The 11,062-nt window shown below is 41.6% G+C and overlaps 1 protein-coding gene across 4 annotated transcripts in view; it reads right to left on the bottom strand.

Moving 5' to 3' along the window:
* Positions 1–5,134: 5,134 nt before the first annotated feature.
* The window catches only part of FAM234A (family with sequence similarity 234 member A), a 100,859-nt gene continuing 94,931 nt past the window's right edge, over positions 5,135–11,062 (bottom strand). For 2 of the 4 annotated variants that reach the window (XM_033914740.1, XM_033914741.1), the window contains exon 12: positions 5,135–6,999. In XM_033914740.1, coding sequence (XP_033770631.1) covers positions 6,788–6,999 — 212 coding nt within the window. In that variant the 3' untranslated portion in view covers positions 5,135–6,787. The remainder of the gene's footprint in view (positions 7,000–11,062) is intronic. The other 2 variants (XM_033914739.1, XM_033914738.1) reach the window with 1 other exon arrangement.

Here is an 11,062-nt window from a genome sequence, read left to right as displayed (position 1 = left end):
CTGTACCTCCCATATGGACTCTTTTTTTTCCCCATGTTACCTATTAGGTTGCACGGTAAGCTTGTGTTTCCTTTGTGCAGCACGTGCGCTGAGAAAGGTCAGAAGAAAAAATGTGTCCACAATGATTGAGAAACTGCCCTGGTGGGAACATGGTGTACCATAGAACTGGAAATAGCTATTGCGATGGTAGGAGAAATCTATGAGGTCTGGTATTTTGAGCAGACACCAACTCAGCTCTATGCAGAATAGATAAACATGCATCTGTGTCAAAAGCAGGAAGCATTGGGGATTTCCCAGTGGTATACTGATGCAGAACAAAACAAGTCCATCTAAGATTTCTATCAGAAAGAATGCATGCTTTAATGCATTGATTAGATAAGCGTGAACCCTGCAAAAAGAAAATTGCAAAACTGTTCTTAAACTCTGGGGGGGAAGTTTGGTCAAAGAGGAAATCTACCTACCATAAGCATCGTGAAAGAGTAGTACATGTACCTGTTTTTGCCTGAATACATCAATGTTTTTGTGCAATCTTATAGATGATATGGCTTATGTCACCTGCAAGCATAAAAAAGGAGCTCGGTGCACTATCGGGTAACATCAACATCTTCATAGCCTCTTTTACAACAGCACATGCCTGTCTAGAGCTGTACAAGTTCCTGAGGTGCTACAAGAATGTTGTTTTTATTATGACACAGACTGTGATTTTTGTGAGCAAGGAAGGTGAGTGGAATTCTCCTTTGAGTGATTATTTAGGTGAATTAACAAACAAGATCTCTAAGGTAGAGAATGACACGGGGAAAAAATCTGTCCCCGTCACCGCCCCGTCCCACCATCCTCTGCACCGCCCCGTCACCGCCATTCCATTCACCGCCCCGTCACCGTCACTGCCATCCCTTTCACCGCCCCGTCACCGCCACTGACATCCCATTCACCGCCCCGTCACCGTCCCCGCAGCATCCATATAAGCCTTAGTACTCTAATATTTAGCGTATTCCATTCTTATAAATCAAAGTTCCTGCTGCTGAACTAGAGAAAGAGATGTTCAGCTGGCAGGGCTTTGTTTATAAATTTTTATTAACACAACTAATATACCACCATAATGTTTCCGACAGAGGACAAGTATGCAATAAATGCATTTTGCTGTTTCAATGCCAGTGCTCAGCAGAACAACAGACAGCAATATGGACATTCACCTTATGTAGTACTTTTTTAATATATAAAAATAGGCAAAATTAGTTGCTGTTTTATCATTATATTTTCTTGCCATTATAGTATTCTTCATTGATCATTTTTCTTTTTAAATTCAAAACAAATTCAACCTATCTTGTGTCCCAGCATGAATTCATGTTTCACTCAATTGGCTGTTTCAAGGGCATTAACCCTCCAACTTCCATTTGCAAAAATACCCAATGTTGTTCCTTCTATGAGCAATATTTAAATTATGAGGAACAACATTGGGTATTTTTGCTGAATTGTGTGACACCATTTGGGCTGAACATGAAGATTGAAAATGCCTGGTTAGCCCTGGACAGATGATTTGAACAGCCAGGAGCCTGTCCTGGCCATTTAAATCATTTTGAATATCTAGTCCAATGATAACAGAATTAGGGTGATTATAGAAACATAGAACTTTGTTGATCACTAAAAACAGTGGAGACTAAGGGTCTATCAAGCTCAGCATCCTGTCTTTGACACTGGCCAGTCTTGGTCTTTGGAACTGCCCATTGTGTCAGAAGCAATAGGGATTAAGTGACTTGCCCAGGGTCACAAGGAGTGTAGTGTAGCTCTAACCACTGGATTTAGAAGTTGGCTTCTTTTGGGATCTTTAACTCATCATCGCTAGGACTCGAATCTGAGTCCGTGGCACCTAACATAGAATGGAATTAGTATGGCAAAGTAATGAAGAATGGTCCAGCAGCCCCCACCCTCCCTCCACCTCACCTTATATTCGTTCCAAGTTTGCCGGCTTCCTTTTTCCCTAGCCGCACGCGTTCAAAAAGCCGTGCATTTAGCCAGCTCCCTCCCTCCACCTCACCTTAAATTTCGAGTTTTCCGGCTTCCTTTTTTCCGAGCTGCACGTGTTCAAAAATCCGTGCACGTGCGGCTGCGCGAGTCAATCAAACTTCTCCTCTCCTGCAACTTCCTGTTTCCGGTTGCGTCAGAGGAGAAGATAAATTTCGGAAAACTCGAAATTTAAGGTGAGGTGGAGGGAGGGAGCTGGCTAAATGCTACGGGCGGGCGGTGGCTGCGGGGACCGCGCGATCCTTGATACCTCACTGTGGAGACAAGACCATTCACCGCCCCGCGGGCGGTGAATGGCCTTGTCCCCGTCGCTGCAGCGACTGCTAGTTTTCTTCCCCGTTTTCGGCGGGTGACCCGCGGCTAAAATGCGGTGGCCGCGGGTAAACCGCCACCGTGTCATTCTCTACTCTAAGGGTGAACATTTCAGAGTTTGTCTCAGCTAGCCCAAAACCTAGAGGTATAAATTATCCAACGGTGAGACCCAAATGCAGGTAAAAGGAATAACAGTGAAAACAGAAAATACAATTTTTGCAGCCTAAAAGGAGCTAGTTTTGGATAATGACCCAAGGGTGCCTGAGGCTGGATAAATAAAAATATCCGTCCAGCAAAAGATTATCAGGAATAGAGCACAATGGCTCAGAGAGCCACATGTTTAAAAAACATTTAGAAGTTGGTGTATGACAAGAGTTTTGTCTTACCTTCTTCAATTCTCTAAGGCCTTAAGACAATATCTATATGCATTGTCAGCTACTGTGGCCTACTACAATCTGAACGAAGTTCCCTCTCCCCATTTTCTAGGAGTTTCGAATACAAAATCCCTTCACGAACCTCCTCCAGCTTTGGGCCTGAATGTCATCCTCATTTGCTTCAGAGGATCTCACCTTCCTCAAGTATCTCACATAGAAGATCATCTTTCATGTTGCTATATCCCATACAAGAAGAGTTGGTGAGCTTTAAGCATTAGAGCATTATTCCCTGTTCTTCTCCAAAAGCATAGTACTCAATACCTAAACCAAGTTCCTCTCCATGGTAGTACTGAACTTCCATCTTAAAGCAATCCCTATTCTACCTGCCTTATCTCCTGGACCTCATTCCAGTCAAGAGAAGCAGACCCTCCAACTTTAGACTGCAGACGTGTCCTTCTGTACTATCTCCAGGGAACTATGAACTTGTGAATCACTAAAAGATGGGAGATTTGTGCAACCAATATAACCTGAGCATGCCCACTGCCAAGTGTACATGTTCTGCCTGGATTTTAAACTGCATTACCTTCTGTTTAGAGAATAACATGTAGACAAATCTGTCCCCGACACCGCAGGATCTGTCCCTGTCCTATCCCTGCAAGCTCATCTGCACAAGCCTTGAACACTTATGATGTTAAAGGACAGAGCTTGCAGAGATGGGGCAGGGACGGAACTCACAGGGATGGATAGAGATCCCACAGAGATGGGGACAAATTTGTTCCAGTGTCATTCTCTACTTCTGTTATAATTAATCCAACTGCTAGCCTCCTGGTCAGATTAGTGTCCACAAGCTCTGACCTACAGAATGACAGGGCAGAGACAGGGACAAACTTTGTCCCTGTGTTATCCTCTAAAAACTTGAGACTAGTATTAATATGTAAAAACTTAACATCTTAAGACAATTGGCAACTGAATTCAATGATTTAAAAAAAAACCTACAGAAACTGTTTTTGGATTTAAATGAGCTACTGTTAAATGATATCATTTGTGTCTTATCTGTCTTTTATGTGGCAACAAGAGCTTTGTTTGCTGATCGGACTCCTACCATCTACAACAGGGGTCTCAAAGTCCCTCCTTGAGGGCCGCAATCCAGTCAGGTTTTCAGGATTTCCCTAATAAATATGCATGAGATCTATTTGCATGCACTGCTTTCAAAGCATATTCATTGGGGAAATCCTGAAAATCCGACTGGATTGCGGCCCTCAAGGAGGGACTTTGAGATCCCTGATCTACAATGTCCTTCCATCACATGCCCAGCTGCTCAAGCATCTTACTGTATCTTTGGTAAGGTTGTACCAAAATGAGATTTAAATGGAAGGATCTATTTGCGATTTATAAACAATTGCACAGAATATTGTCCCTTTTTATAATTAATAAAAACATAAAATCATAAGTGTTTGAGGTTTATGCAAATGAGGAAAGAGTCCACAGGGATGGAGCGTGTCATTCTCTACTCTGGGTCAAGAAGTTTCCATTACCAATCTCAATGCAACCTCCCTTATGGACATCCGTAAAGCAGCCATATGATTATAAGTGCTGTTTGGACTCTGTCTGCATAAGACTGCCTTTGTGCAGGCAGCTAATCATGACCTTTCTGCTCCAAGTTCTTCCACTAAAGCATGAAGCATCTCTTCTAGCTACTTAATTTTGTTCTCAGGCCACAGTTTGGGACTATGCAATGTGTCTATCTCCCCTACTTGTCTGTGAAAAAAGTGGAGTAACTTACTTATAACCGGGATTCTCCACAGACAGAGGGGAACACAACTACACTTACCCTTCCTTCTGCCCCTCCAAAAGAAATCACTGTTGCTAGCTAAGGCATGAACTTTATTGCTGAGATCCTGACTAGCGTGGATCATCTGCACATGCTCAAGGGAGCATTAATGGATTTTCTGAGCTTAGGAAAGCTCCAGCATAATGCATCTGTTGGATGTCAGCTCCATGTATCATGTTTTCTTGCCCCTGATGTCCATTACAAGATAGCAACTCTTCTTTCTCTCTGAAATTCGCTGCAAATTCCCTGTGGTCCCCCTAGTATTTTAAGCCTACTGCCCGAAACTTTCCTTGCCCTTTCTAACTTGTCCAGATAGGAGGTTGTGAGCAGCTAGATGTGCAATTAAGCTTAGAAACGTTTCTGAAAAATGTTTAAACTTTTTGTTGACTCTTAGGGCTCCTTTTACAAAGCCGCACTAGGGCCTTAACGCATGGAATAGTGCGCGCTAAATTGCCGCATGCACTAGCCGCTACCGCCTCCTTTTGAGCAAGCGGTAGATTTTCGGCTAGTGCGCACTAATCCGGTGCGTGCGCTAAAACGCTTAGCGCACCTTCATAAAAGGAGCCCTAAGTCAGTCATGTATTTCTTTTACCATGTAATGGCATGTTAAAGAAGCTTCAGGAATCCTCATAATCAGTGGACCCCATAGTCTTTGCAGCTCCTCCTCTCTTCAAGCCTGAGTGCATTCCCTCCATGGCGTATGCAGAAAGGGATCAGAAATGTTTGTTGTTTATATAAATTTTGTTTTTTGTATGTTTTTCTTTTATGTATATTTTTCCTTGTAAAACTGCCTAGGAATAGGCGGTTAAGAAATCTTTTAAATAAACTTTCCTGGGAAAGTATTTCTTACTAATTACTGCACCAAAGATTTTGCACATTTAGGTTCTGGTGCACTGTTACTTTTGGTCACACTGAAAAATCTGATTCAATGATTACAGAACAATGAATTCTATTTGTTCGATTCCCCAAATAGTTTTTGCTGTTTTTGATGGCTAAGTTTATTCCTGCCCAGTACATGAACACACAAAGAAACATTTTCAGCAGTAAACTGATATAATGTGGAAGTTATACAAGGCTCATACTGACAATGCAGAATGTTTCTCCTTTGTCAAAAATGATTTACTCTTAGTTACTCAGCACCTGAATTTCATTTGCTCTGCTGCTCTGTGGGCGTTACAGTATTGCTGATTTTAAAAGGTACACTTGGTCAAAATCTTGCCCTGTACAACTTGTTTTAGGGTTTTTTCCCCCCTTAAACATTTTGCAATCACACACTGATTTTTCAATTGAAAACAAAAACAGCAAATCATCTGAAGCAGTGAGGAGCATTTAAGTGGTTCTCTTGCTTTTGTGATCCTAAAGGGTCTTAAAAGCAAAGGCATTCCAATAAGGCATTTCTTTGCTCTTATTTCTGAGCAAAAGTATGTGGTTGTTGTCTTAGTCCATTTGGATACAGAGTGCTAAAAGTTAAACAACTGTAGGTGAGATCATTTTTATTGGACTAACAATACTTAAAAAAAAAAAAAAATCACATTCTTACTGCCCTCCATCTTTGAAACTACCCATTCCCTCCACCCTTTCTCCAATGGCATATCTGGGCAGCTTTAGGAACCCTGGCCAATCTGAGGGCTGGGAGAGGGGCATCTCTTCTGATCAACACCTTAATATCATTCATTGGTCAACAGTAGTCTTTCCTCCCTTCTTGGGTCTGAAAGCATGATCTCTGCGGTGTGCACAAATCCAACTAAATTCTACAAAGCAGGATCAGAACCTCAGTCCTGTGCACCTGAATTTGGTAAAGGAAGCATAGTACTAGAAAAGCTATTTTGGCATGGTGACATGGATCCAAGTGACTATGCTAAAGTAAATAGGGGCTTTCTACTAGCTAAGCTAGTAGAGCTGCTCCTTTAACTTCACAGTAGAGTTCCTTGGTTTGGAGCCAGAAGATTACAGGTAATATCCAAAAAGATGCCCAGTTGGCACAATATTAAGCTGGGTTATAGCCATGTGTGGGCTGCAGCCCCATTGCTTTGGTGCCAGACCCACCCAGTGGCAGTAATATAGGCTAACAAAGAGAAAATTGAAGATGTCAGCATACACACTGCTTAGTGTTCACCTAACCTCGGGCACCACCCAAAAATCAGTGTTGGCTATACTACTGGCTGGACCAATTAAAAAAAAAATCACCTACAGCTTGTTTGTTAACTATTAGTTCTTTTGCAGTAAAGCTGCGTCCTGGGTTAATGTGTCATAAATCACTGCTGTATTTCACTCTGGAAAAAAGGCCTCTGATCTCCTGGTCACCACGACCATCCTTATGACCCAGTCGGATTACTCTGCTCTTTGTGATGTCTTCTTTCAGTTTCTGCTTTGATACAGTCACAGTTCCCGGAGCATCACTTGCCAAAGGACCCGTCAACAGTGCATAGCCGGCATGTCGACTATTTTCAAACAAAAGAGCTGGAAAACAAATCCATGTAATGAACATTATCAATAGTCTAGCTGTACATCTCAAAGGTACAAATATAAACGGTAGAACAGTTTTCCTAATTTCAAGAAACATATTAAGTCTTCAGGGAATACTGAATGGGAAGAAATACTGCATGAGCAAAAATGTGATAATGGACAAGGAAGCATTCCCCAGGGCAACTGCCTTGTGTTCTCAGGTAGTTATGCAGTTCCCTTTTAATATCCTGATGAAGAGGTCTGTCTTGGAAAAATGTGTGAGATGGAGGGGAGGGAAGGGGGATTCTAAACAAGGAAGTCAAAATCTGTCCAGCAACATAAGCCCTTTGAAAATAAAATAGCCAAATATTTTGAAAAAAACAACACAAAGAAATTTAATTGTGGCTTTGGCTTCCTTGTTTACTACCCGACAATAGTCTTTTTGCTGTTTCCATTTATCTCCCTTCTCTAAACTTGCCTCTATCTTCACTCCCCTGCCCTCCCTCCAAAATCACTAAATACCCTTTTACTTTACAAATCAGTATCAAATCTGTATCAAAGTACCAGCCTATAAATTTATTTGTACATTCAGGCAACATTTTTAGCTCATTCTGCACTGACCTTGCAAAGGCAGAACAGCTCTGGAACACTAGTCGTAATTGTGTTACATCAATCCAATATGAAGATATTACCTTCAATACAATAATGTCTTGTATCCTGCAATTCTCTACAAGGAATCTATGCAGCTTACAATAGGACAATACATATAGATCAAGTTCTTGACGTAACAATTTTGTGTCAGATCATGTGGTTGTTTAAGGGAAGAGGCGACAGGTAGGGAGATGGCTATAGGGAGAAGAGATAGGTCTTTAATTTCTTCTAGAAGTCAAGGTAAGTAGTGGGTTGCCTTAGATATATTGGCAGTTTGTTCCAGATAAGAGGTCCTTGGTATTCAAAGGTAGCCTCAAACATCTTCTTTTGTCAAACGTGTTCTTTTGTCAAACGTGTTCAGGTGATGGTAAGGTTAATTTGAAGCGCTGCAATGCTCCTAATTTGAAGGAATGTGGGACTCTAATATCAGAAGTTAATCCATTTGAGTTTTTACCATAGATTGCTTTGTGAACCGTGTAGGCTATTTTGAACTGGAGTCACTTTTTCACCGGCAGCCAGTGCAGTTGTTCTATTAGCGGACTTGCCCTCTTGCACCGATTCATCTTGAAAAGCAGTCTGGAAACAGTGTTTTGAAGTAGTTGTAGTCTCTTGAGTTCAACTTCCTTGTTAACTTATTTCTGTTTGACCATTCTGAGGAGCTTCTGCTATCCTGACAAGCAACAGCTAATAGCCCTCTCCAGGACAGAGGCAATGTTTCTGCATGCATGGAGGACAGAGTATCATCTAGGGAGTCTGTCTTTCTTTGTTAAATGCTGTGCTTTTTTGCTGACAGTGCCTTTTGATTAGAATTACAAATTTCTTTTCTTGATAAAAGCTCATGATCATGTTCCTTCATCAAAGCTCATGCTGGCCTCATAAAGGACACACAGCCTTTTTGAAAACACTCTTCGCTTGTGTGTCCTGCAGCCAAGCACAAAGGATTATCGAAGTTTACATTCCAACACAGCTCTCCAAGCTGGCTCTCACCCTAGGATGTGTTCATGGCACAGGATTTTGATGCATGGTTCTATAATTCTATTTGACAAGCTACATATCTTAAGTCTTAGCGATTATTTATTGAAGGAAGAGTATGATGGCAGATAATGATCACAAAGCACATACAGTCTGCATCATACAGTAAAATTAAGCAGTTCAGAAGCACTGGTGGCTTTAACTGCTATTGAGTTCTGGGATTCTTGCTATTGATTTTGCAGCCTCATCAGCAAGATCTCATTCCTGCATTCTATCTGTTATACTAGAACCACTCTCTCACCCAGAAATATCTGCTGGTAAATATTTAACACATATGGTATGGGATCTTAAATTAGTCCCTTCCATTTGATCCCCTTTTTTCGCTTTGCTTATATCCAAGTCCTTCCTTCAATAATTGTGGCTTCTGCTTACTTTGAGTTTTCTAACTAGTGCCTTCCACTACCATATACGAGTGACATTCAATCATTTATCTAGTTGAGTTTGAAAGAAAGTAGCAAGCATGTTGAAACAAGTCTGTGCTTGTTGCGACATGTCTCAAGGTTACTCAGGCACAGTGCACGTCTAAGATTCCAAGTAATAGGATGTCAGGAGAGTACTTGTGTGAATCAAGTAAGAAACTGCTAGATTTGGAGTACTGTTCAGTGATAAAATTTCTCACAAAAGAAGGGATAAAGCCAAAGGAGATTATGGTGCAGTTTATGGTGAGTCTGCTCTGTCATTCTACAAAGTAAAATTTTGGAGCAAGCAGTTTAAGTGGGGGTAGAGAGTCCATTGAAGATGACCCTCACACTGGATGGCCTATGGAAGCAACTTCCACAGAAATGTGCAAAAAAGTCAATGATTTAATTTTGTCAGACAGATGAATTAAGTTTCCCGAACAGCTGAAGAAATGGGAATCTTGGCAGATACAGTTTGGAAAATAATTCATGAAAAGCTGGGCATGTCCAAGGTTAGTATAAGATGGGTTCCAAGAATGCTGATGCCATTTCAGGAGGCCACAAGGCTCCAATGCTGTCAGGAGAACTTGGAGATGCTCTGAGAAGACTAAGAAAATTTTGTTCATCATTTGGTGACTAGAGATGAGACTTGGGTCTATTACAGAGATCCTGAATACAAAATGGAGTCAGTGCAGTGGAAGCACAAGTCATCCCCCACCCCAAGAAAGTTCAAGACAGAAAAATCTGCAGGCAAGGTCATGATAACTGTCTTCTGGGATGATGAAGGACTTTTGCCTCGGGAACTCATGCCACACAAGACAACCATATCCGTGGAGAGTTATGCCAACACAATGATCACCTTGCGGCAATCAATCAAGGTGAAAAAAAAAGACAAGGGAAACGCCATCTTTTGGCCCTGACCTAGTAGCACTCAAAACATGCTCCCTTGCCATAAAGATGAACAAGAAGTTTTAGATGCCTATGTTCTGGTTTATAAAATTAGTATTGGACATCTATGCAATTTTATTGTCTAAATGCTGGTTCTCAAACATCCAAAACATAAATAGAGGTTCTAAAATAAGCATCATAGGCACTAGAGCCCAAATCCCATCAAATGGAGCTGCGTACTTAATGAATCAAATAAGCATAGGTCCTGAAAGCAAAGGATTCTGGACCTGATGCTGCAGTGAGATTGACCATGTTTTAAGAAGAAGCACTGCTCTTTAGTACTATGGATACTGCAGGAAATGCAGGTGACTGCAGTTGGCTTAGTGACTCTGAAGATACCTTGCATCAGTTAAGGGGTTTGGCTAGAATTCTTCCTAGCATCCCTCTCATCATCTGGCCTGATTAATCACAAAAAAGCAGCCCTTTGCTTTTCCATTATGCGACAATGGGCTATGGTTATTATGTATAGTTTTAGAATCCGCATTTACAGGAACTGATAAGACTGGAAAAACGTCTTAATGGGAGGAAGATTCCCTGAACTAGAAAATTCTACCCAGGATTCGACAAAATAGAGCAATAAACATCGTTATTCACATTGTCAAATGTGACACGAACAAGAGGTCATGGACTGAAACTGAGGGGCGGCAGGTCCAGGACAAATGTCAGGAAGTCCTGTTTCGTATGAGTGGTGAACTCTTGGAATGCTCTCCTGGAGGAGGTTGTGACGGAGACTACTATTCTGGGATTCAAGCGCAAGTTGGATGCACACCTTCTTGCAAATCACATTGAGGGATACGGGTAATCAAGGTCTCCATCAAGGAGCACCTAGCTTGGCCTCCGCGTGTGTGGGTCGCTGGACTAGATGGACCTAAGGTCTGATCCGGTGAAGGCGTTTCTTATCTTCTTATCTAGCTAGAGTTTGAGTCCACCAAGACAGATAGGGAAATATGATAAAGTACCTGAATGTAAACCACTTACGAAATGAATGAATGAATGAATTCTATTCTCAGCCAGGCCCAAATGCTATCAGGACTGAGGAATGCCCATTA

This window comes from Geotrypetes seraphini, chromosome 11 (genome assembly GCF_902459505.1).
Source record: "Geotrypetes seraphini chromosome 11, aGeoSer1.1, whole genome shotgun sequence".
Classification (NCBI taxonomy): Eukaryota; Metazoa; Chordata; class Amphibia; order Gymnophiona; family Dermophiidae; genus Geotrypetes; species Geotrypetes seraphini.
Note: the sequence above shows the minus strand (reverse complement) of the source record. Positions and strands in the feature narration are given on the sequence as shown.